Raw genomic sequence first — 27,546 nt, 5'->3', positions numbered from 1 at the left:
AAAAATGAGCCACCCATTCACACCCAGTGGCAGGCAGCCTCATTTGCCCAAGCTTCTATCAATTTCTCCTTATATCCAATAGCAATAAAGGAAGTGGACCCACTGTCACAGAAACAGTTGGCACGGAAACAGCACATTACACCATCGTCCAATCCCCCTCCCATTCCTTTGCCGTCATCCCTCCCCTCCCTTCCCCTCCCTTCCTCTGCCTTCCTCTCCTCTCCAGTCCCCTCCTCCTCCTTCCTCTCTCCCTGTCTTCTATGTCTTTATAGCCATCAATGAAATCACAACCGATCCTGCTGCTGGCCTGTCAGCAAGAATATAATACCTCAAAATAAAACTACTCAGAATCTTTCCTCTGTTCTGATTCCTTAATGGCTGATGTATATTTGATCATTTGTAATATAAAATAAAGATATACTACTGCAGATTCAACCCCATCAAAACCATTTTTTTTACTCACCCTCTCTGTTACTCTCATGATTTAATCCTGACTATTTCCCCCCCCTCTCTCTCTCTCTCTCTATCTCTCTCTTTCCCTGCTGACTCCTCCCTCTGTTTCTGTCCTGCACTCCCTCTCTCTGCCTCTGTCTCTGACACACTCGCACACACACGCACACATATATACACGCCCTCCACCCCCATCGCTGCAGTGTCTCAACTGCCTTGGAGCAAACAAGAGAGGATACAGAATACAGACGTTAATAAGAGAGAGAAAGAAGGCGAGATGTACGTGTGTGTTTTCCTGTGAAAATGAGGAAGATGTGAAGATGAAGCGACAGGACTAAAGGTGGATTGCACACAGCCTTTCTCTCCAGGGCTTGTCTGCAGTATCCTTTGTAAATGGATGCTGCCTTGTGAGCACGGTAAGTCTCTCAAAAAACAGACAGCCTTTTTGGTTATCACTGCAACTGGCCTGCTTTTAGCACAGAGCAAGATGCTGTTTGTTTCACCGCAGCCATTGTGAGGAGGACGAGTTTGTTTTCCTGATGGGAAAACAAACAGGGAAATGGGGAAGGTGATGTTCAGAGATGGCATACAGGCTGTCCAGTCCCCTCCTCCACCCTGCTAGCTGTGTGCCAGCGGACGCTGCTATCTTGTGCTTGCAATTTGACTCATCATCTCCCAAGAGCATCCTCCATTCTTAAAGACTGCTTTTATCTGAGCGCAGTGTTTAGTTCATGCAATTATGTATTAACTATGTAGGACAAGCGAAGGATGCATTGAAGATGTGTGTGTATGTTTGCGCGCATGTCTCTGTGCTCTGCCCAGGATAAGCTGTGAAATGGAATAGGGGAGGAAATGAGAGTAAACGCACCATCACACATGATCAGGTGTTCAGTACTTAGAGCTGGCTTTACTAGATGTTGGATGTGAATTTGCAGTAGGAGGTGTGTAAATCCTGTGGAATTTGACTCCGCGGGCACTGGAATAAGCGGGCAAATTGTGGCCTGACAGCAGCACAGAAGCACTGTAGGATTTGCCAGAAGAGCCTGCTGTCTGCTGTTCTCATCGGCATTCATTAATAATTATTTCAAGCTGGGGTTTGGTTTTTTTTTTCTGTGTGGTTTTGAATGTAAATGTTATCGGTGAAAGTGGTCGAGAAGGGTGTGTTTGTTAGTCAGGCAGGCAGGCAAAACAGGATGATTTGTGACATTTCTGTCTCAACAATTTTATTTCTTCAACAGAGCGTTGCTGTTTTTTTTTTTTTTTTTTCAATGGGGGTTGGGAATGGTTTCGTAGCATCAGGAGAGCATGTGTATTTATGTGTAGTGTACGTGTGTGAGAGAGAGAGCCAGTGCAGGGAGGGGTCGAGGGGGTGGGGGGTTTAACAGTAGGGAGGCAGATGGGGCAGAGGGGCGGAGGTTGATGCAGCAGAGAGGCTAGAGAGAGAGAGAGAGAGAGAGAGAAATAAGAAATGAGAAGATTTGTAACAGAGTGGATGAAAGAGGGGTGATAATTTAATGTCTTTTCTGAGCATGTGACACAGGAAAAGGCTGGATGTGTCTGTGATAGTTCCACCAGCAGCAGCTTACATCAAGGCCCTTAGACATCTGTGAATTGAGGCAAAGATGGAGGATGAATTCCTCCATGCCTTTATCTTGTGAACACAGCAGATACAGAAATGGACAAGGAATATTAGGGTGATACTTTACTGAACCCAAGTGATGTTGCCTTACTTTCGCTGTGTCTGAAATTGTAAAATCTAGAATATTGATCACAGTCTTAGTGTAATGCTGAAAGACTGAACTAAGCCTTTATGGATATTAAGTTAATGCTGTTTCTCAGATAAAAGGCTGTTATTAAGGAATTGACAAGGTAGCTTTTGCAACACACAAGTAATCTTTTCCAAGCATGTGTAACTCACAAACTTCTCAATTTCGAACACATCATTAAAGGAGTGGGAAAGCAATGCTGGTTGAAGTGCTCCAACTAACGATTATTTCTTTGTAACTTAGTAATCTGCAGAGTATTTCTACAATAAATTGAGCAGTCAAAAAGTTATAAAATGTCATAAAGTTGTTCAAAATGCTCAATAATATTATCAAATATTAATATTAATATAATACCACCTTTTTTCCAACTAACAATTCAAAATCACACACTTGTCATTACCAATATGACAAAAAGCAGCACAGACTTATATCAAATGTCCTTTTACTGGGAAATGTTTGATATTTAAACATGAAAAATCCAAACGGTTCATTGACAGTCAGAATGTTTGGTGTTTGATTTTGTTTGAACAAATAAACGGTGGCCTTAAGCATCACAAACACTCAAAAAAAAAAAAAAAAACGCACAAAAGTGAGGGTTTTGCATACAGACTTATTTTTTAAGATGTTTGTTTTGATTCTGTGTCTTTGCTGATTTTGCCCAGTTCGAAATTGCTTTACCCTCTGAAAATGTCTGAGCCAGTTAACCACCAAAAAGCAAACCAAGGTCATATTCAATCTAACAAAAACTCTTATCAACCCTAAAAGCTGAATTAATATCAAATAAATCTATTCATTGTGGCTGTAAAAAGTTCAGCCCTCCTCAGCAACCTGACAACAAATGTCAGAGGTCACTGATGACCTTGGCTTTAAGATGATGGATGATCATGTGCGGTGTGAAATATTGGAATACTGAAAAGGTTAATCACTTTCATACATATGGGTCTACATCAAGTTTCACATACAAACACACTGGAAAATGTCATCACATCCTTATTACAGACTGTTGAATAAAGAGAGAAATGGAAGACATTGGAATATTCTCATTATGTTTTGGTGTTTCTCTAAGACAAAAAAACAAAAGCATTAACGTTCATTCTTAAACACCTGTGAAAATCCTCACATCAATTCATTTAAAAAGGTTCTTCAGTGTTTATATTTTTGTTTTCTTGTCGTTTAAATGGTATACGGGCCCCTCATGTGACCTTTATGCATATAAAAACAAGAGCACTGGAATTTAAATGAAACCTATGCTGAGCTGACCTCCTTCCACCTCCTCTGTTACTTGCTACATCCACTTCACAGGGTGACATAATGGCAAGGGACAGCAGGGACAGAGGGGGTTTAAAGTGACAGAGGCTGCTGGGGGGGAAAGCTCTGGCACAGAGGAGGCCAATGTCACCATCCAGTGCACTTTGGGTCGTCTTTAAACTAGTAGGTGAGCGTGCCACCAACTCGGACAATTACATTCAGCTCTATTACATTTTAGTACCAAGGGAGGGGAGCATAGTCCCCCGTGCAGCCTGCTTAAGAGTATGATTAATCTAATACAAGATTTATCTCTTGGTGAGGGTGGAACAGTATTACGGCATAATCTATACATTTATTTGTAGTTATGTGAATACGTTTTTTATACAATGCATGGTGAACTTCCTAGAGCAAGACAAGGAAATGTGTTTCTCCAAAGTTCAGATCTGTATGAAGCGTTATGTGCAGTCAGGGCATTGCTCTCATTCAGCTGGCTCAGCGCTCGTGTTTGTTTTGGGTCTCTAATCCTTGCCAGGTACTAGGACAAAGTGTCATCGCTGCACACACGGCTGTAAGACAGCTTCTTTCAGACAGGCGCTGATGTAGAGAGAGAGAGAGGTCTATACCTAACGGCGGAGCATTAGTGAGAAAAAGCTAAAAGTTGAATCAGACAAAATCTTAGGGCGGGGCTCAGTGAATGAGAAAGGATTAAGTTGGTGCTACATGAAATAACATCAGCTCAATCCATCCCTCTCTTTCGCTTTGCCCTCCTTTCTAATCTGTGCTTGTTGTCTCATACAGGGGCCTGTCTGTTTTCCCGAAGCTGGCGAGTGAGAGGGCCTTACTTCCAGCACTCAAATCTAAGAGGGCAGAGCAGAGGGGGACTAACAGAGCAACTTTGTATTCCATTGCACACACATAACAGAAGTCATATGACAACAAGGAGGTGGACAAGAGGGAGGAGGGGGAGGATGAGGGAGTGTAGGGCCTACTACACACTGATGAGGCATGTTAGTTTGTACTGAAAGAAATGAAAGTAGCGTGTCTGCCTTTTTGTCTGCGTTTATTATATTTTGTAATATCATTACAGACTTAACCCAAAATCAGAATTTGAAAGCCCTGAAATTAGCTTGTTTTGATAAAGACTGGCATGTCCAAAGTGTTGGTATGCCAGTAACTTGTATGACCCAAAGCTTCTACACTCTCTACTTTAAATGTTCACACAATTCTTTACAAAAAAAAAAAAAATCATAGAAAACATTAACTCTGGTGCTGAGGTCTTCTAAAGGATCAGTTTGGTTTTCCCCGTTTCACATACGGTAAAAGTGCATTTGCCTGTTTGAAAAAGCAACATGTTCTCATATTTCTCCCCTCCCCACTCAAAAAGACAATAACGACATTTCATTGAGCTGGTATTGTTTGCTGGCATGTAGTGGGGCTTTAGAGCAGATAATATATGGTTTAAATAATGTATATATATATTTGGCTGTTTTGGGAAATGTGGTCATCATTTGGTGTAAATCTAGTAAACTCTCTGCCGGGGTAAACATGAAGGATAGCATCTACTCCACCCAACACTGTCTTTTTGGTTTGAATTTTATAGTGCTGCCTAAGTAGGTTAATGGCTTTTTTATTGTTACATTTGCTGCAATATTTTATTCCTTACTTTTCCCCTTCTCAAATTACAAACTGCAGATAGTGTCTTTGGAAATCTGAAATTGCCCATCACCCACAACTTCCCTCTATTGCAGACAAGGTATATCTTATATGATATTGAAATCAATGAGGTTTGAATGTTATTTCAGTCTATTTTGTCTATGAACGCATGAAATGTCTTTATGCACCTGCAAAAAAATATAAAACACAGAGATTTGAAGGCTCAAAGATATCTGTACTTATGTTGGTGTGTACACCAGTGCAGACATACCCAGGAGATCCCAGTGTCCACCTTGTACCATCCTCTCCCTTCACAACAGACAGCCTAGCAATAACTCAGCCTGTGCACAAACATGCCATTGTCATCGCAGGCTGGCCTTGTGACTCAGTGTGACCCAGCGGATTGGAGAAGGGGGAACACAGCCATTCAGATTAGGAGCACTAAACAGAGCATTATCACAAAACAGCATCAAACATACTGAGACTTCATCCCCCTCCAACCACCCCATCCCGACCCTTTAAACAGCCCCACTGTTTTGGGGGAGCAGAGAGGAGAACACAGCCCATCATTGTTTTCCATAATGAATGAGTAGTGTCCTCTCCAGTAGTGTGCAGCATTCAGGCATCTTTCTCCGCATTCAGCACAGCATGTCAGGAAGAGATAACACGAAATGTTGAACAAACTATTGGGAGAGTAAAATTAAGTATTTTAAACGAACATTATACTTCCTAAAGCAGTTATTTATGGGGGGTTTTGTTGGTCAAAATGCTTGACCCACATCCAGGGACAGTTAGGGTCTCCCCAGTCTCTCACAAACCTGCTCCATCCAGATGCAATTCGTCCAGAACTGTTTCAGGTTGGATGAAAATGGTTCTAAACTCGAGCAGGGCCAGAAATCAGCCAGGGCAGGTAAAATATGACCCAGTCGATATGTCTTTACCAAGGTGATATTAAGCTCCAACTTTCCTATTCTGATACAAAGAAATTCTGAGACCAGACTAGCACATTCCAAAAAGTGATTGATGCTTGATGCAATATCAGCCTTGTCACTGGAAAAAAGCCACTGTGTGATGCTTTCACAGATGTTATATATTATCTAAGAAAATAGCATATAAGGTCTCTTGAAGCTGCATTAGTTGCTCCATAGTAGTTGTTTATGGTTGGCAAACGGTATTGTACTGAAACATGGGAAGACACAGATCAACATTTTCTTTTATTTAAAGAATAGGCCTTAGTCTCCTGCAGAACTGAAATCTCAAATTTAGTTTTTTTTTGTAGCTCTGTTCTGGTCTTCACCAATTTAGCTTTGACAGATTTTGTACTTTTCCAGCAGGTCACTACATTTTCTACTTTTTTTATTTTTGTTGTTGCTGGGAAAGGTCCACCAACGGGTGCTTATAAGAGAAGAGAATATGCTTGAGTCAGAATTCTTTTTTTTTAAAGAGATGCTCAACAAGTTGGTGAATCGGGAAAAAAATGTTATCTTTTAAAATGCTCTTTTGATTAATGACTATTCTCTTCCTGGCAAATTGCAGTTCACCAACATGTCTGATTGTGCTTGAGGTTTTTCCTGTTGAATGAAGGTTGTTCCCTGCCAGTGTTGCCAATTGCTTCCTTACAATGAACCAATGTTGGGTTTCTAAATAATGTTACAAAGAGTAAGGTCTAGACCTCACTCTTTATTTGTAAAGAGTCCAGCGATAACTTTAGTATTGATTTGGTGCTATACCAACAGGAATTGATTGATGGATTGATTGAAAAGCATTGAAGAATGCATGTTAAAATATGTTTTCTGTCGATACACCAAACTGATCCTGGGACATGTTCAGTTCAACAGCTTTCCTCCAGACAAAAGAGAATCTTCTACTGGCGTCTGAATGATGACTGTATATAATTTTAATTTTGACAGGAATCCTGAGTGATCCATTAGACTCAATGTGTTTGGACAGGTCTTTTGGAGCATAGGTGCTATGTGGCATTAGAGGCTTTCAGACATCTCTCCCCAGGAGACTTCTTGTAGAGTAATCCTAGACACCGTTGCTGACAGGCACAGTTTTAGACTCTTTGGCAGCCCATGTAAATGTGTATTCACACTGCATACATGTGAGGGACTGGGCATTGTTGTACAGCTTCAATGAAAAAGGTCTGCTGCTTGTTCAATTATTCCTCTAGACAAACCTATTATCAAAAACATGTCATACAAAGAGACTGAAGTTATTTCCACTAAATGGACTGGATTAAACAGAAAAATTAAGGCTCGTCCAGAAGCATCTCTTTTCTTGCATAAGGTAGTGCAAATTGTTGGATGATGCTGAGGATCACACTGCTCGCTGCGACCTATATCTCATATGAGTCTGACGTAGGATGACTCATCACACAGACGCAGGCCTTCTCAGTTGGAAAACTATTACATGCCACTGAGAAATTCACAGAAAACACAAAATTTATGAGCAACGGGACACGGTCGATTTCCGAAGGCATCAATCACATGACAGTGTTATCTACAGGATCAGGCATTCGGGTAACATTGATCCATCCTTCTGCTGCTATAGCATGAAATTGACTGTCTGCTGCCTGTCCCAGATTCCACAATATTATAGCAGCAGTAAATACAAAGTAATGTGTTGCTGATCACATGGCTTTCATTTACAGCTCCCTTCTTGCCTTCTGTACGTTCTTTCATATACACCTTTACTTTTTAGTCATTTAACTCTGAGAATAATAAAGTGTCATCTGCCAATTTAAATCTATCTCAGTTTCTGTCTCTTTGAAAACTGGGTCAACCACTATGCTCTTACCAATCGGTTCGAAATACCATTAATACATTTAGTACAGTGAATATGGTGTCATAAAAGATTATTACAGATATTAGAGAATTTAGGAACAAAATCCCCCTTTTTTTTAGATATTTATTGCCCCCAAGTTTAGTGTGGCAAATGCATTTTCACAGCTAAAGATTAAAATCATCACAAGTAACCTCCCACATCTTGTCAGAAACTCTTAAATTGCTCAGTATTGTGCTGCCGTATGAAGGAGTTCTAGGAAACCTGCCCAGGCTTACATCTCCAGTTCTTTTTTCCAGTGGTCCCAGCTTAACTCGGAGGCCGTATGATGGGAAAAATAGATTGGAGTTTGGACACATTAAAGCACAAAATGTACAGTATGTATGCATGAGTCAAACGTATACTCATGCAAAAGGTGTTGTACAGTTGGATGTTTTGCAAATTACTAAAAAAATTGCTAGCTTTGCTCTATTTACAGATGCCGTAAAAAAAACAGAATCTTCTGTCTTCTTTGCTCGAAAATGTCAGAGGATTCTCAAGACAGATGAGCTTTAAGTGAGTTTGGATGTTAAAGACTTGATTGGAGTCATGTGTAGCACATCAAACACTACGAGGCTGCCGCCCATGGTGTTTAGTATAGAATTGCAAAAAAAATCAAATCTCATGTCTCCAATCTACAGTTGAATTCTTTTTTAAGGATAAACTTGAATTGCAAGGTATCTCTTTAATAAAGAGCCTGCCCTTCTCCATTTGTTCAAACAAGGTTTTAATCTCTTACTTTGCTCTAAGTGCTATAAACTCAATCTTTTTTTCATTTCAGGATTATCGCCCTCCCGACATTTTAGCTCCTTATTCTGTCTGCCTTGTATTTCAAGCTGGAAAAATCTTAAATTGGTTTCATTTGTTGATTCAGTAATCCATCACAGAAGCAATAAGAACACATACTTTTAAATTATGCAAATTGATAAATTGAAGTCATGGGAATATTTACAGTAACAGCATTTGATTGAAAAGGAAAGAGCTGCAAGAACATGTCTGCTCCTGATTAAATATTTAAAAACCTCCAGCGATTACAGCTTCCAGACTGTGATTGCTTTGTCAATGACCAACCAAGCAGTGAAAATATACTGTGTACCAATGGTGAATCCTTTAGCCTCACACAAATATCATTTTAGCAGCACATTAAAAAGAAACTTCAGTCAGAACTTTCAGAAGAAGGGCTGTTCATTGTTTACTGTTTCTGCAGCTGTGGATGATATTCAGATAGTGTTTATTTTGACTGTCAACATCCTAACTGACAGATTCAGGGATTCAAGCAGAAAAAAATCCTTTGACAGAAATTTCTCAAGGTCCAAAACAAGTTACAGAGGAGCTCTCCACACTTGCTATCGTAGCTTTAAAAGGTTTTACAATCTATGAAATAAAATACATTTTTCCATTAATGCAGGCACCAGTTCTGGGGCAACCCATATGTGCTTACTGTGGCTGCTTTCAGATTAAGGTTTGTTGAAAAGGCCGCCTACAATCACATACATTGTATGCCTTTAGATATCATCTAGCTATCACCTAGCAGAAATGTTCCTGAGTCATACAAACTCTGGAGAAGTTTAAAAGCAGACAAAATACAAAGGTGGGTAGTAGTAGGTGGGAATGGGGGATTTCCCCCAGAAGAAAATTTTGTATTTGTAGTATGCATGTTTTAAGATTTTGTTTTGATAAACATAAAGTATTAGTATAGGTAGTAATACCACCATACAGAAATAACCATGCATTAATCAAAAGGATAACACTATATGTTTTATAACAAAATTAGTTTCCTATGCAGAGTGGCCCATTTCAGGAAAATATGTTATATTATTATTTTCATTAAGTTCCATTGGAAGGATCACAGATTCAAGTCAAGGATCAGGAAATTTGGAAATGGTAAAAAATATATTTGCCCACCTTTAAAAAAAAAAAAAAAAAGGCTAATAGTGCCCAGGCCACCTTCTGAAACTGCACCTGCATAACAACATTACAAACACAAAATCTGTGAATAATTCATTTGCTTTAATTTACAATTTAAAAAAAAAATAGTTTAGATGAAGTGGAACACTTAACGTAAGCAGACAAATCACTTAGCGGTTAAGGTTGTTTCACAGAGCAGAGGAGCAGGAAAGGAAGCTGCAGTTACGCATAATTCTTATACATGACTGGGTACAAACATTCCCCCGCCATGTGGCAGGTAGCCCTATGAAATTTACTCACCAAACGGAAAAACTACCCGCAATTGGTGCAGGGTGGGTGTTCATTTCAGACCCTGCCGGCACTCTCCAAATTTCTCTTCCTTTTCAAAGAAATGGTTATGTTGGTGGACATTTCACCAAACCTCTGGCAGCAGGTGTTGTGTGCTGATGCTCTGATGTAGCTCAACAACATCAACACAGCTCTAAAAGAGCCCCTCAATGTCACCCTGATCTTCAGGGTCACACCAACCTCAGTGTGAGATTATCATTTCATCATAATGAAAGCAATAGATATGATGTTTCTTTTAAAGTTGTCAGTCTGATCCACTGTGGTGCATTTTCATATAGTGGCCTAGTGTGGAAAAAAAGGCCAACAATCATGTCTATCTGTAAGAGGATTAGTTAGCCCTGACATCCGTTTACCAGATTTTCTGTTATGTATGCCTTCATTTGGGAATTAAGCTTTCCATGTATTCCTGTTTTGTCCAGTCAACTCAACCGTCACCTTCTTAGTCATATTTCTTTCTTTTGAAACCCTGTGACTATATGAGCTGTTTAACACAAAAGTAGTTGAAGAAATGATGCTGTTGATGACCTCAGATTTCCTACCTACTGCTTAGGTTTAAAGCCTCTGTAGGATCACAATCATCATCATTAATGTGTCTCCAAGACAACACAGCTCACACTTCAAATAAAGAGCTACAATCATACAATAAAAAACACAGACTTAATCAAGAAACACGATTTATACGTTATATTATTGGTTGGTGTGGACAGTCATTTCGAAACCCAAAAGTATCCAACATGACCCAAAGTTTTCATCACACATTTACTCTAATTGCTTAATCTTACAGCAGAAGTAAGTACAGATTTGTGCCTAAGATACTGTCGCATGTCTGAGCTTTGGAGAATTATTGTAAAAGTGAATCAGCTAGATTCCAGGAAAACTCTGACACTCTATATGGACACTGACCAGACAGCCCTGAGTCTTACTATAACCACTGTTTGCCTGGCAGCCATGAGAAAGCTAGACAGCAACGAGCATGAGCACTGCGAATTGATTGTAAGGAATGTTAGCTATTTTGCTTTTCTCTATATTTCATGTTATTTTACTGGTGGTTCTCTAATTCTTCTCTGTGTAATACTTTCCATATTAAGACAGAGTCAGAGGCAAAGACAGAGAAAATTAGGCATTTTGTTAGTGTATAACAATATATATCTATTTACGACACAATGCAAGGCCTGCTGTGTCTTAAGACCTGTCCGTAGGTCTGCTTACACATGGGGCATATGGATACGATTTACCGTATACCCATCGAAGAGTCACATTTTCCGTAGCATCGTACATTTCTGAATAATCACGGCTGTATGGGCTCTACATGTGTCTTCATGTATTATCCTAATAAGAATACTGAATGCAACAGCAACAATTTATTTTTTTACTTTCCAAACACGTGTGCAAGTCCCTGAGTTGCTTAGCAAAAGACCTTGGCCTGCTTAGATGTGATGAGCTATTTTCTTGCTGTAGTTAGTGTTGATGTAAACGGGTACTGGCTAAGTGGTTCATGAATGGGAAACATTTCTTGCTCGTTCCATGTTTTAGACAACAGTTATTTACGACAGATAGATGAAGTGAAGTGCACTGTTTTTCCCAGCAGGTATATTTTCACCAAAACCTCTCATGCACTTCATCTAGAAATAAAAGCCTGCTGACCACAGCACAAAAACCCACCTGCACAACTCATTCATTAACCATTACAAGGTGACTGAAAGTGCAACTGTGCATTTCCCCCTTTCTTCTTACATCACACACTTTAGCTTTCCATTCACAAGAATCAGATTTTTTTTCATTAATATAATATAAAATATTTTTGCATTATGTTCCTGAGTCTGACACAGCTTAGCGCCAAATGTTCTACTTTTGTCAATTATCTTCAATGCATTATCCCACTGCACCGGAACATCACCTGCATCCATATACCATGTAACTGAATTACATTTTATCACGTGTCGCAGACAGCAGCAAAGCGAGATTGATTTCACACCAACACATAATGAAATCAACACGCTTGTGTAGCTCGTTAGAAAATATAGCTGCAATGGGATCCAATTAAACAGATTTAGAGGATGTATTCAGATCTATCATATGAGTAAAACCCTATGAAATAGTCCAGAAAGGAAAGAAGACTATTTAAGTTTCTGCAAATCAACAATCCAAACCCAAAATTTATTTAAAATGAATATGTAATACTGTAAAATCAATATTTCTAGCCAATATACTCAGCAATGAATCCAACCTTCCAGCTGTACTTTTACACGGTCATGATGCTATCTGGGAATTGACTGCCAGGAACGGTTTCATTATCTTCTAAGGTTTTAAATGTCAACAAATCTGGACTACACTCTTGCCAATTGTTGTGTTTGATCCACATGCTGGACCTTAACATTATAAATGTATGTTGTTGTGTAACTGTCATGGTGCGTACAGATATCATGTAATGCATTTTTCTTTAATCAGATAGTGTGTCTGAGCAACAACACCGAGCCTGTGATGGATTAAAATCACCACTAAATCTAATGTGATTGACCTTATTTTTAAAGCACTTTTTGTGGACTCAACGGTCACAGCAGGATGTATGAAACTGTTATGCAACAGAAACACTGTGACTACAATAATTAATCTCTGATAAAAGGTGTGATTGTCAGTATTTGCATGGTAAATTAATAATTGGAGGTAAACCAGGAAGAGTGATGAGGAGAGAGCGAATGGGCCAAGTGCAGTGGGAGACATAAAGGGAAGGCAGAAGAGTGACTGTACTTGGTCTCATCTTGGCTATCACATTACCCTGGCCCTCATGATACACCAAGACACTGGCCTCTCTCTGTGGCCCCCATGGCTCTACCTCCACTCACTTACTCTTAAAGTGACAAGCCTCATCTTTGTACTAGAACTAACTGTGTAATAGCACCAGCATCCTCAAAGAACGTTTTTGGGAGATAGTTGGACATAAATGATGGTAGATTTGAGTTACCAGAGGAGGTAGGGGATGGAAATGTATCCTTATTATATACAAGGCATCATATGGAAACCAGCTTTAAAGAGGGTATATTGTTTGTAGTTGTTGTTGCTTGTGTTCTGAGCTATTTTAACTTTAAAGCAGGCTGTGTAATTTGTTACACAGTGTAAGCATCTTTTCAAGCTGTAGGCGGTATCTTAATTAATTTTAGTAAAAAAAAAATTCAACCTTTTTTCTACATTACATCCTGCTGCGTTATGCTCTAGTTATAAGCGTTTAGGTTGGCAACAGACAACAATTTCTTATAAGTAGTATGATAGCATGGGAAATATTATTAATACCAATTTAATGTGATTACAATATGCATTGATTTTGCACTGCCAGCACACCACTTCCTTAGCAATTATCTAAAGTGGTAAGACTTCAAAAAGCATGAAAATGCAAGTGCTGCATATTTGTGAATAAGCCATTTGAAAAGACTTCACACAAAGCTTTAATGTGTTTCATAGGCTCTCAAAATCAGTGATGTGCATTAACCGGTTTGGCTGGCTATGCCATTTGGAGAGGGTCAGGTGCCTGGAGCCAGGAAACAATGCTCTCCACTCTGTTTGTGTTGTGATGCTTTGTTATGGTTTTGTTCTGCTCTGTTTGTCCTCTCAGTCATTTGAAGACTGGACTTCACTCATTCAGCTCTGAGAAATGCTTTCTCTCTGTCTATGTGACAGGTCTGTAAAGTTACACCAGAAAAACTAGGCCACAGTATGATTTCACAATTGTTACTCAGCCAAAGAATTCAGCCTGCTCCAATGTGCATCTATGTATCACAGAATCGAACAAGCTTTAACTGTGAAGATGTGGGTTTGCTTCAATTTTCTTACATTCAAAAGAGACAGTACTTCATGTCCCCAAACTTGTCAGAATGCAGTATATGTTTTAAGAAAGCTGTGTTGGTCTCAGAGAAAGACTAGAAGGAAACCAAATATTAACAGAAATATTTTTTTTTACTCTTTTTCTGATCAGTTAAGATTTTTAAGGATTAAGCCCTAGATGTCAGGGTATGTCAAAGGGGCTTTACAGCATTATGATAGAGGATGGTCAGAGGCTCTGTGTCTTAGTGTTAATAGTAGAAGATGGCACTAGTCACAAGGAATCACATGAATTGGGTTATTCTGCTTCAGTTTCCTTTCAAAAGGTAGAGTTTTTTTTTTTGTTCTGTCTCTATGCGTATGTTCGACCTTGATTGTGTATATAATCAGTGTATGTGTTTGCTTTGCTGAATGGGTGGGTGTGGTCTGCTGAGATCTACTTTGGCTCAGAGAGTATAGTAACACAGGATTGCAGACATAGATAGTAGGGGTGTGTTACTGTTAGGAGCAGAAATCTGTATCAGTAGTGGACACAGAATAAGGCTGGTATAGTAATGGTTGACTGGTAAGAGTGCAGGTTGCATGGATGGTGATCCTTTAAGTAACAATTAGTTATTCCATTTAATACATTACTATACATTGTATGGCCACTTTTATCAAGGTGATATTCCAGAATGAATATGAATATAATTCCTTCTCATCTGTGCTATCAGATTTAGATGATAACTAGCCTTAAAACTTGAAGCAGCTCCAAGCAGCAACCCACGCTCCCTCCAAGTATTAAATTGAAATTAATTTATTTTGCAAAAAAGGAAGAAATAAAGTGTAAATGAAGGTAAAATATCAAAGGAGTGAAAAGAGTACACCATACGTCTATGAAGTCCTAACTTTATATCACTTTTTAAATTGGTTTATATTTGGACTTACCTTGAGCTCCACTTTCAAACTGTAAAAAACACTAACCAGCAGCTCTAAATCTTACCGACACATCTTGGTTGGTTAATCTGTTGAAACAATAGAAATGTGTCTTTTCTTTTCAACTGTTATTCACATGTTTTTTTTTTTTTTGTGTGTGTTTTTACAGATCAAGAGACCTTCAGTTGCCAGGGAGATATCACACCACAGAAGAAAGAGATATATTTTAAAAGATCAGGCAAAACACACCAAATAAAGACTCAAGGTGGACGAGTTGCAGAAGCTGTACAAGGGCAACACACCACAAGAGCCATGTGGGAGGAGAGTGAGGGGGTTTTGCTGATCGTACGCAACAAGCCCGAACGATTTCTCTACTGACATACACTGACGATTCCCAGAGCTGCTCCAGATCCTTCCTCAGGGGAGCCCCTGCTATGAACCCCAGCTCCCTTGGCTTCAGCAGGCAGTCAAACCTCAGTGCCAGGCGCTGTGTGGGCGTCCCACAAGTCTGGGTTCTGCCCACACAGGACTTAGACCGCTCCTAAACGCAGAGAATGAAATCCTCCTGAGTCACTCCTCTGCGAAGTGGCTTTCCTGTTTCCTGTTACACCGGTCTGTTGTGAAGCTTTATCTGCTGCTCCCCAGCAAGTTTCTACCTTTACGGAGGACCCTTTGCAACTCCTCCAACAATTCCTTTTCGATCACCACTTCATTATAATTTGCTTTCCCATCAAGCAGCAGCACGAGTTCCTTTGTGCTCACCACGTGGTGGAGGACCATGGGATGCCGTCAGAGCTCGGAGGAGAAGGAAGCGGCTCGGCGCTCGCGGCGAATTGACCGCCACTTGCGCTCGGAGAGTCAACGGCAGCGGCGCGAAATCAAGCTCTTGTTGCTGGGCACCAGCAACTCAGGCAAGAGCACCATTGTCAAGCAGATGAAGATCATCCATAGTGGAGGTTTCAACCTGGAGGCGTGCAAGGAGTACAAGCCCCTAATCCTGTACAATGCCATCGACTCACTCACCCGCATCATTCGCGCCCTCACCACCCTCAAGATCGAATTTCACAATCCTGATCGCGCCTATGATGCTGTGCAGCTTTTTGCCCTCACAGGGCCGGCTGAGAGCAAGGGGGAGATCACTCCAGAGTTGCTGGGGGTCATGAAACGTCTGTGGGCCGACTCAGGGGTCCAGGAGTGCTTTCAACGATCCAATGAGTACCACTTAGAGGACAACACTGCCTACTATCTGAATGATCTGGACCGCATCTCTGCGTCTGAGTACATCCCCACTGTAGAGGACATCCTTCGATCCCGTGATATGACCACTGGCATTGTGGAGAACAAGTTCACCTTCAAGGAGCTCACCTTCAAGATGGTGGATGTGGGTGGACAGCGCTCAGAGAGAAAGAAGTGGATCCACTGCTTTGAGGGCGTGACTGCAATCATTTTCTGTGTCGAGCTAAGTGGCTATGACCTCAAACTCTACGAGGACAACCAGACGGTATGAAAAACCTATTTTATAGACCCACATATCACTCAGAAAATATATGCATTTACACACGTATGGAAAAGTCATGCTCGCATACAACCATTGAAATTACAGAAGCAATCTGAGGAGGCACGGGGGAGATGTCAGTGAAGTTAGTGTTGAGATTTTACACTACGCATGAAGAAAGGAGCAACCATTATTTCCCACCATTTATTTTGTTTTGTAGATTGGGATCCATATGGGTACAGAATGATGATTTACTGCTGGGGTGCATTAATAAATTAAGACATATTAACTTTTTTGATTCACTGGGTCAGTTGTTTTTCATGTGGTGAATTAAGGTAAAATGCAGTGACTATCAAGATCAAACACATCATAGTTGCATAGAAAAGTTTGAACAGCTCAGTTAAGTGAACAGAACACAGGCCTTTTCTGCTGTTTTGCCATTACCTCTCTGTACATCCCTGTCTATAAAATAACAACTGTGCTGTAACTATTTCTATTTCAGTTTTAAAATCTCCACAAGGCATTGAGGATCAATGTACGGACCCATTCATCCTCCTTAATAATAATACTACATACTTGAAAGACTACAGTTCATTCATTTTTGTCAGGTTGATATAAATATTTTTTGAAAGCCGTATCCCAATGTTATGATCGTTATCCTAAGTTTTTTGGCTGCAGGCATAATGGACTGATTTTGTAAAAATGGCATGAAATGCATTCAGTCTGCCTTAATGTGGTAGTGTAGCTATTTTAAATCTGTCTGAATCAAGAGAGTGGCCGGGGTTTGTCATATCGTCTTCATGGTTGTGGAATTTCAACGATTTGCTCTCAATAGCATCCCCATCCTGTTATCTGAGTGTTTTGGAATGGATGAGTAGTTATTGCTTGTTTAACTGCCTTTTTGATAAAGTAAGGTCAACAATAGATAATTTTCTACGTTGAGTCTAGACTTACTAGGAAGGGTCAGCTTTTTCCTGTTTCTTTTACTGGAATCACCACATTCTTTCCTACTGGGTTTAAAGTATCCATGATGGCTTCCTCCTCTGTATATAGGTCTTAACAAGAAATATCTTGTGCACAAAGGAAACTTTGTCATTCCTGTTACTGAGTTGGCCTGAGAATTCATGGGTTTCCCGGATAAAAACAGGGTGTTCACTGTGCCAAGTTAGAACATGAAATCAATTAGTTCTATAGGTTAAAAATAAAGTGTAAGGAGAAGAAAGCAGTTTGGTGTTAATTGAGTTCACAGAATGAAGTGTGAGGCTGTACCTGTGAGAATTAGCAGATTGTGAAGGCACCGTGTAGCAATGGGAGTTTGCAGGTGCTAGAAAAAAAACAACTTTTATTATTAAGAGAGAAAAAAGAAAGCTACACATCTTGAAAATAGAGCTGCCATGCTTCTGAGAAGCCTGCTGCAAGGAATAACATTTCTGCTAAATCTAACATTCGACTGGATGGTTTGTGGTGGAAAAATCCATTTCCATACACTTTGGATGTGTATTAAAGCATCAAGCCATGTAGACATTATTACTGAACAAGATTTTCTGTAGCCAGAATGTGACGTGCTGCCTCATCTGATACAAGAGAAACTCTAAGCTCAGTATAACCTGAAATTTCACACAGCCTCATCAGACATCAACTGAATGGACCTACCTGTACAGAACATCTTGTACATTTTACATTCAGATGTATTTTAGATAGTCACTGCTTTTTATGTTGCTGCTCCTGCTGAAATGTTGTGCTCAGCACCCATTCTAAGAGTTACTCTTCGTTATGATAACTTGTGCATAGCCTTGTGCATCTTGCTTAATATCAGCCACTGACAACTAAAGTTGCACAGTAACATAGCCTTCAGCTAATGAACTTTAGGTTTTTTGTTTAGGTACCAGTCTCTCTCCACTTTGAATTGTTAGAAGAGCTCCATTTAAGTCACTAATGTGGGAGTTAAAATTCTTAAAAGGTGAAAATCCTGCACACCACTCTTCTTCAGCATCATAATTTATTAGAAAAAAAACTGTCACTGTCAGAAAAGAAACAACCTTACGCTGAAAATATAAATGATGATACATGATGATGTTAAAGACAAGCTGTACTAGCACCCAGAGCACATAGTGAAAGCTGGCCATACAGCAGGCCACACCCTCATAAATCTAAATGACTGATGGGCAGAAGTTCTTATTGTAACATTCACTGTACATATAACCTCATAGTTAGAGGATTGATGTTGGTATGTTGCAGTATCTCCTCCAACATCTACAGAAGGAAATCTTTACAGTGAATTCCTGCATCTTGGAGCCGTCTGTTTTCATAACCACAGTCAGCTGACACAATGCTGCTGAACAGCTGTTACCTAACCCGCAGTCTAGCTTCTTTATGTTCAATACATGTGTAATATGAGAAAGAGAAAATATGTAACCATAGACACATCTGTAATCTATGTGTCTCTTGTTACATATTAACATCACATTACAGCTAATGGAAAATATGAACAGAAGGGAAGTCAGATTTGGTTTCTGCTAGGTTGGGTTAAGAATAGGTTACGATTAAGGTTAGGCACTCCATAGAATGAAGGTCAGTGCAATTTGATGGTGAATAACTGGGTCATTAAGATGACCCTGACAAGCGAGAAAAACCTCACTGACAAGCTGCTGAAGAAAATAATCTAACCACAATCTAACGGAGATATAGCAACAGCAAATAAACAAACAAAATATTATCCCTGTGATAGAAAAAACTATACATAACACATACGGATAAAATACAGAACCTACAATGTATAAAGCAGCTTTAACAGTTTTTCACTATTGCATTAACCTCTTTCTCCAAAATTGTCCTCCACTGTTGCGCGCAAAGAGCAAACCTGACTCCTGTGGTGGAGCTCTTCTTGTCGCTCTTCTAAAAATTTGAAGTGGAGAGAGACTGGAACCTTAACATGCAAACGTTCCATAAGTTACTTTCAATATGCTTGTATTGGAAAATATATATACATAATATAATCACTGATGTAGAGAGCCAAAGTAGACTAACACAAAAACCATAACGCCAACAGTTTTTATTAATACATTTCAGTATCGATTTATCATCAGTGTGGTTTATAGTTTAAATAAATGTTACAGAGATATAAGAAGCCCATTAGCCCAGAGTGCACAGAGACATGGTCGCTGTTTCACACATTCTTCACACATCACTTGCACCTATTGATTGTGTAAATGAGTAAAGTGTGGAAACTAAGTCTAAATCTCTCACACAATAATTATATATCCCCATAATCGGTAATATTGCAGACAGTATTCCAGGATAAAACTTTTTTTTTTTTTAATTTAAATCCAACCATGTTAATCAGACTTTGCATGATTGTATTTCCTATCATAAAAAAACATTATTTGTTGTCCTGCTGAGTCAACAGTTTTTTTCTTGTTTTGTTTGACTGATCTGCTAATGTTTAAGCTCTTAATTTTCTCTGAAAAAAACCAGATGATAATCAACGTCGGCAAATCAATGTAAGGAAATATCCTGTTAGCTTGTAAGCAGCCTGTTAGCAAAGCTAGCATATTGTCATATAGTCTTTCCGATATCCACCTCAAAAGTTGAAATTTTGTAACATGTTTGTAACAACGTAAGCAAATGATGCACAATTTATGGAGCTATTAGCGTCTGCAACCCATTCTTAATGAATCAGGCCCTGTGTGAAGTATTTTGCAAATAGGGTGAGGCTGAAAATGTGTCATGACTCATCAGTTTTAGTTCAAGTGTTACTGTGATTGGTCTTTTTTTTATCGTTTACATCACAAACACAGACATTTTTTGAACAAAAAGAGCATTATGCTCACTGGATGTTTGAATAGCAGTTCCATGAATGTGTTTCATGTTTTATAAAACAACACAATAGGAGTTATTATGAGAATGGAAAGTTGAAAAATTCAGGCAGTCATACAAATGCTTTTAAGAATCTTAAGATGGTCTGTTTAAGTGGTTGTATACATAATGAAAACCTTTACAGTTTCTGTTGCTTTGTAGGTCCTCATTAGAAGAAAAGAAGAGTTGTTTTTTATGATGGCAGTGATTAGCTTAGTAATCTAAACAACCAACAGAAAAAAACTTTATCAGAGCAGATAACCACAGCTCAGTTTCAACTCTCTCAACGCTCATACAGGATCAAAAATATGCCAGAATAATTACAGTACAACATTTACCCATCAACCCATTCCCTGATGCATTTTTCCCTGTCCCATCCCTGTCTTCATAATGAATCGGTTCCCATGGTTACTGTTGCTTAGCAACAGGCCGGTCAAACGCTCCTAATCCTGTGCTGTTGACAGTGAGCTGTGACTAGGGAAGAGAGGATGAGAAGGGGAGGGGGGAAGGGAAAGGGGGGGGGGGGGGGGGGAGTTGTACAACAAACAACAGCGCTGGAGAGAGAGAATAGATGAGGTGTATACATGCATGCATGCATTGTGTGCCTGCACGAGTGTGTGTGGGTGCATCATTACGAATATGCATTACTACAGGTTTATATGTAATGGCTGAGTCTGAGCAGTGGATCCAGTGTGTATGTGAGGGGAGAAAGAAAGCCAAGATGTGATATAGTACTTGTTTAAGCTTAACATTTAGGCAGAGCCTGATGGCAGAGCTAGCTCTGTTTCTAGAGACTATTGCCTGTCACATGAAAGAAATCTGGAAATGAATAACCTGTTATCCATGTTTTGATGTCAAAGTTTGTAATGTTCACTTTTCATGTTAAGCCCCAGCAAAGAGGACCTACACAATTATCTGAATGTAAAACCACAGCTTTGAATCTTCAGAAACAAAGTGGCAGGTGTCAGCACTGAGTCTCAAATGTATTCAGGAGTATTCTCCGTCACTCAGCTGCAGCATTTTAACCACCTAATGGGTTATCAAAGGCTTTACTATCATGTAATTGAACCGCTTCATATGATATAATTGTGTTTTGAAAAAGAGCTCCCCAGGAAATGGAATAAGATAGTTGAAATACACAGTGAAAAAATGATGTCAATATTGTCTTTACCCAGCTGCTCATGTACGTTTGGATCTCATTCTATGTAGCTATTCCATTACTCAACTATAATGGCAAATGGTTATTTATTGTAAGCTTTCCAGATTTAATTTGTCTCAAATGTTATTACAATAATCTATTGTGACCTCCACTCTATGGTTAGTGCTGCACACAGCTTTCCTTGTTACATCATCCGGGTCATCATTGTAGTATGGGCTGATTAGATGCAGGAACTGTAAATGAATTTTTCTATATCATTCTCAATTCCATTAGAAAAATATGATCAATATAAATCAAAATTGGCACTTGTTTAAATACGGTTAGCTTGTTTTGCAGAGACTGGAGCAAAATAATATAATTATGTATAATTTGAATGTGTTTGTTTGTTGTTAAATCCATACCCCGCAGAAACAGAGACACTAGTAATTAAAGTGAAAGAGGAAACAGAAAAGGAGCTGGCTAAAAATGGCCCTTTTCAGGTAGAGAAGACAAAACATGATGACAGAGAAAATGATCTGGGTAGATAAGTCATTAGGAGCCCTTCTTGTCAGGCAGTGACATTAAAAAAGTTCTGCACTCTTTTTTTTTTTTTTATGGGAAACAAAGGTATGACTGGGTTGAACTTCTTGATTAATAATCAAGATTAATTAAGGCCATTGCCTTTGGACTACTCCAACAGGAGGCAGCCAGATGTAAAGCAGTGTTACAGGGTAGGTATATGTGAATCAGTGGGTGTTTACTGCTCTGAATGGTGCTCTCCTCCACCACCCCCCACCCGATCCCCATTAAGAAACTCCTACCGTACGAGCACTGTAGTGGCCAGGTGAAGACTCCCTGAGCTCAGCTGGCTGTCTTCTGTCACTCTCTCGAAACAGCTGGGCTCTTATTGTGACACCCTGGAAAGAGGAGGATGGAGGTCAAACAGCATGACATGACTCTGTTTACTGTTCAGTGTTCAGGGGCCAGTCTTAGTCCCAGAGGACACATACTTATAAAGAGAGGACTAAACAAAATATGTGAGAATGGAAGCACATTGGAAGATATTTGTAAAAAGGAAAAGCAACCCCAACACCCTCTTATGTCATTTGTAATAAGCAGAAGCTCTGTTTTAGTTCCAATAATGGGTATTGTTAGTTGAATAAACAATTAGCTCATTTATTAGTATGACAATAGGTGTGTACGATTTATTTTCCAGTACCCAGTTGCTATTTTGCTGTGCTTGTGACTCAAATGTATTTTTAGTTAGTAGACCAAAATAAACAATTGGTTTGCCTGTGTTACAAATGAGCAGAGTCTAAAGCTAAAGCTAGCTGGCTATGCATGTGCTGGCTGAATGTACTCTATAACTCATAAAGTTTTTACATTTTTTTTAGGGTGGATGCTTTCAAAAACTAGCATACTTCTCTTTGTATAAAATATATCAGATTTGCCTACCCGAAGTTTTAAAGCCCTTTTTTTTTAAGTTAAAACATTTACATTTGTCAATGGTTTGTATTAAGTTGTATGGAGGCTGCTCTTCTGGACAAAAATCTTAATGTCTTTGACCGCATGTCAATTTCATGCTATAAAAAAAAATGGGACTACCTCAGGGTAACATGCTTGTTTAATTCAAGGTGGACTTGTCATTTTCCTAGAATAGTGCCCTTACTAAATTATCAGGGTTTACTTCAAAGCGGCTCTACAAAAGTCTAATCCTTGGCTATTCCCCTCAATACCTTTCTTCATGCTGAGCAGATCTTGTGATTTGCTCAGAGCATCATGATGTTTCTGTAACCTTTTAAACAGCAGCCTTCGTTCTACCAGCCTTCCAGTCACAAGCTGCTGGCCAGTGGCCACATGCCGCCAGCTGCCATAAACAGATCCACTTTTTTTCATGTCTTTATCCTTATACATTCAACGTCACATGGGCACAAACTGTACGACATTCCTGAACACACACACACACACACACACACACACACACACACACACACACACACACACACACACACAAACACACTCAGTTGCACAGGCTCAAATTTTCCTCTACAAAAAGCAAAATGCTTTAACATTCTACAAATTAAATTAATCAAGAGTTACATGACATTAAAAAGCATATGGAGGTTGGAGATGTAAATGGTCTGACAATGATGTTCCTCGTGATCCAGTATAACTACCTGTTTTTGTATCATATGAATGTATATAAATGTGTCTTACCTTGCCCTATGTATGTGCTGCGTAGAGTAGACATTAATGATTACCATTACAAAGTTGTGGAATGAATCTGTGATTTGCTCCACAGGGTAGGTGGGTGGGCTCTGGTGGGGTTTATCAGATTTATTACTGTCCTTGTTTTTCTGAAACTTGGTGAAAGAGAGCCTTATGTGGGTGTGGAGTAAGGACAGAAGGACTAATGACATTTTGGACCGTGTATGAAAATAACTCAGGAACTAGCAGTTCTATTGACTAAATTGAAACACGGATGTCTAAATTATAGCACAAATGTAAGGAGGAGAGAGCGGGAGGTGACATGTCAGAATGGGTGAGGTAGGATTCCAACCCACTGAGATGGGGACTACAGCCTCTGTACACAGGGCGCATAACAAAACCACTAGGCCCAGTAACAATTGTTTTTTAAAGTTCTCATATTTGTGATATGTTATTAAAGTCCAAGCATTAAAGATTTGATTTACAACAACTTTCTTAGCGTTTTACAAATGTACAGTACGTCTGTGATGTATTGACAATTTAGAAATAGACAATCAAATGCACAGCTTTGATAATAAAACGTCTTTTGACATGTTTCCGCTAGGTTTGGAAATATTTTTAAGTATATCCTTTGAATGCCCTGCTAGTTTTCACCTCTTTCTCCAACCGAATATGGGACAAAAATATGGGACACATAATGTGGACCAATTGGCAACAAATGTTAACAATGACCTCTATTGTAATTTATTGGAAAGCAGAAGGCTGGAAAGAAAATGAAAGATCACAAAACCAAATAACTTATGGTGTGTGGACAGGTCTCAGTGGTGAGTCTTGGATGAGTAGTTTTAAGCGTGTGGGGCTAAGTGGAAACCAGTCGTTGCCCCTGTTTTGACGTTATCCATTCAAATGTACATATAGTCCCACTCACAAAAGCAGGTGATTTTGTAATGGGGTAAATTAAGACCGACACACATCTATTTGAACTGGTCCTTTCACAGTTTGGACTTGTAGAAAGAGAGAGGTGATAAAAGAAGTAGTCAGTGTTTTAATAGAGTTCAAACTCAGGGCCCTCATCTTTCTGAGGCTGAAGTCTGTTGCCATAACAAAGACAGCGTACCTTTGGTCAGTGAACTGGATATACTGTATGAGACTTGTGCTGGATGACTTAAGACTTTAGATTTCTCTTATGTTGCCTTCATTTTCATTCATAAATCTTGCACCACCCTCAAATAGTAATTATTTCTCTTTTTTTGCCTAGTCACACAATCCTCTCCAGTGAATGAGGTCTGATTGGGCCAATATGGGCTGTTGCTTCAAAATAAAGTGTACATTTTTCTGCATGGTCTGACTTTGAATTTGAATTTTCCTCTCTTTCCACATCCACACAGAGCCGTATGGCCGAGAGCTTGCGTCTGTTTGACTCCATCTGCAACAACAACTGGTTCACCAACACATCGCTTATTCTCTTCCTCAACAAGAAGGACCTGTTGGCGGAGAAGATCAAACGCATTCCTCTGACAGTGTGCTTCCCTGACTACAAAGGGCAGAACACCTATGAGGAGGCAGCTGTGTATGTCCAGCGGCAGTTTGAGGACCTCAACCGCAACAAGGAGACCAAGGAAATCTATTCGCACTTCACCTGTGCCACCGACACCAGCAACATCCAGTTTGTGTTCGACGCTGTCACGGACGTGATCATCCAGAACAATCTCAAGTACATTGGGCTGTGCTAGGACCTGAGGCTGGGTGGGGGGTGGTATGGGGAAAGTGGGCAAGGGTGGGTAAGGCAGCAGCAGTCCCAGCCATCAGGCTGTATAAACAAAAAGGCATGTCAGTCTGCCTGGTGGTTTATCACTTTGAAGAGGTGCAACAGAGAACTGCAGAGCGAGTGAGGTAGTGCGACGGCCGGGGATGGACAATACTGTAGATTACATTGTTTCAATAGAAACAACAGAGCAGATGGGCCATGGTCAACATGGGATTTTTGCCCAATGTGTTTGCACTGAATTTGAGTATGCAGAGACACCCAAACACACAAACACACACCTACACACACACACCTACACACACATCTTTATGTTTGCTCACATACTAGGTCTTTGGATCAACAGTCAAGCACTTGTGTGACAAGGCAACACTGGAATAGTAGACAGCTACCCCTACCTGCCTGCCAAACCTGAGGGCATAGGCCTGTACTGGTGGTTTTCTGTTATGTTTGTCTACTTTATTTGATTTGCCAGAGTCAATTAATGCTGCTTTACAAGAAGAATTTTGACAGAATCAATGTTCTCTTTTCGGATTTTCACCTTAACAATGGTAACCAAGTGAGCGCGCCTGTTAAAACAAGGAGAGAGCCTGTATTTCTGAGGAGGAAAAAAAAGTAAGAAGACATGATGTCACAGGGTTTCTGCCTAAAAAGAGGAAACTGCCACAGTGTAAAGCTGATGTGAAATACATTTTCTACACACTATTTCTGTTTTTGCCCCTCCCCCAAGTCGACTCTAATATTGTTCTTTTTCCCTTCTTTACTTTATCTTTTTGTGCTTTAAAAAAAGAATACGTCTCTCAAACCTGCATTTTATAGCAGGTCACTGACTTCTAATACCCGGAGAGTGTTGTGCTCCTTAAATATGAAAGTATTCTTTATGATCATTCCAGTTTCCACCAAGAGACGACAAAAAACAGTGCCAAGATCAATTTGTAAATAACACCAGATCCCATCCTTCATGTTATTTTTTTTTTGTTTGTTTTTATGGACAAATACGTTAAAACATGCATGATTTTGTTACTTTGGGATACTAATATATATTTTCTTTGGGATTATGTTCCTCTTTTCTTAGGTTTAAATAATATATTCCCAAAAATATATATAAAGTCAAACACTGTGTACGAGTGTACAGTTGTCAGAGAGGAATCTATTGAAAAGAGTTCTATCAATATAATAATGATGATTATAATGTTGTGAAAAAGATGAGGATTTTGATGATGATGATGGTGATGATGATTACAATGACGACGAGAAAAATCTCACTACAAAGTTAGCATGAGAGGAAAAAGTGGATCAAAGGAGAACAAGACTGTAGAATAAAAAAAATATGAAAACAAAGAAGCAAACATTGAAAGTTCAATCTTCCTTGCATTATCTACGTTGAAATTGTCAAACAGCCAGTCAGTATGATGTGTAAATATACTGTAAGGTACACTCTTTGTTCAAACAATGAAAATAAAGGTTGAGTTGGGATGCTGTAAGTGAGATAAGGAGAGAGCGAGAGAGAGAGAGAGAGAGAGAGAGAGAGAGAGAGAGAAGGAGGAAACACCCCACTCCGCTCCTCCTCTTACCCTTTCTTTTTCAGTTCAGAGCGTGATGTGCAAACAACTCAGCTAAGGGCTTCAGGCTTACATTACGGGATGTCCACCTCAACAAAATACAAAACAATTAAAAAAAAGAAATATAAAAAGGACAATAACTATGAATAAAACAACTTATGCAAATTTTTCATGGTGTAGTAAATGTGTTCTTGGGTGTTGGTTGTGTAAAAAATGCTTTAAATGTGATTTTATGTCGCATCATTACGACCTGGATTACAACGCTCTATTTGAAAGTCCCTGCTTCCATCATCAGTGCCAAAAATCATGACATAAAAAGTGTTTGTCCTCGTCATACAATGTAGCCACTGGGGCAAGAATAATTTGTGCATAAAGTACAAAACTGAATGAAAGAACTTGGCCTGTGTGACGTACAGATTCCACCTCAGTGAACACCAGTTGGCCAAACGTGTCTTTAGAAAAACAGTTTGATTTTATTCCATGTGTTTCTTATGAAGTGAAGTTTAAAACAGCACTTTACATGTTCAATGAAAGATAGTGAGGCAACAATCACAATTGCTGTGATGACCTGGAACATGACGATGTTTCTACAGGAGGCC

At 39.5% G+C, this 27,546-nt stretch overlaps 1 protein-coding gene across 1 annotated transcript; it reads left to right on the top strand.

The window, feature by feature from the left end:
* Window positions 1-588: 588 nt before the first annotated feature.
* On the top strand, window positions 589-27,115 carry gnaz (guanine nucleotide binding protein (G protein), alpha z polypeptide). The gene is made up of 3 exons (XM_020629798.3): window positions 589-866; window positions 15,094-16,425; window positions 25,009-27,115. The coding sequence occupies exons 2-3, from the start codon at window positions 15,703-15,705 to the stop codon at window positions 25,351-25,353; spliced, it is 1,068 nt and encodes a 355-aa protein (XP_020485454.1). The 5' UTR covers window positions 589-866; window positions 15,094-15,702; the 3' UTR covers window positions 25,354-27,115.
* The last annotated feature ends 431 nt before the right edge of the window (window positions 27,116-27,546 follow it).

This window comes from Labrus bergylta, chromosome 17 (assembly GCF_963930695.1).
Source record: "Labrus bergylta chromosome 17, fLabBer1.1, whole genome shotgun sequence".
Classification (NCBI taxonomy): Eukaryota; Metazoa; Chordata; class Actinopteri; order Labriformes; family Labridae; genus Labrus; species Labrus bergylta.
The sequence above is the reverse complement of the archived record's forward strand: the minus strand, read 5'-3'. Positions and strand labels throughout refer to the sequence as shown.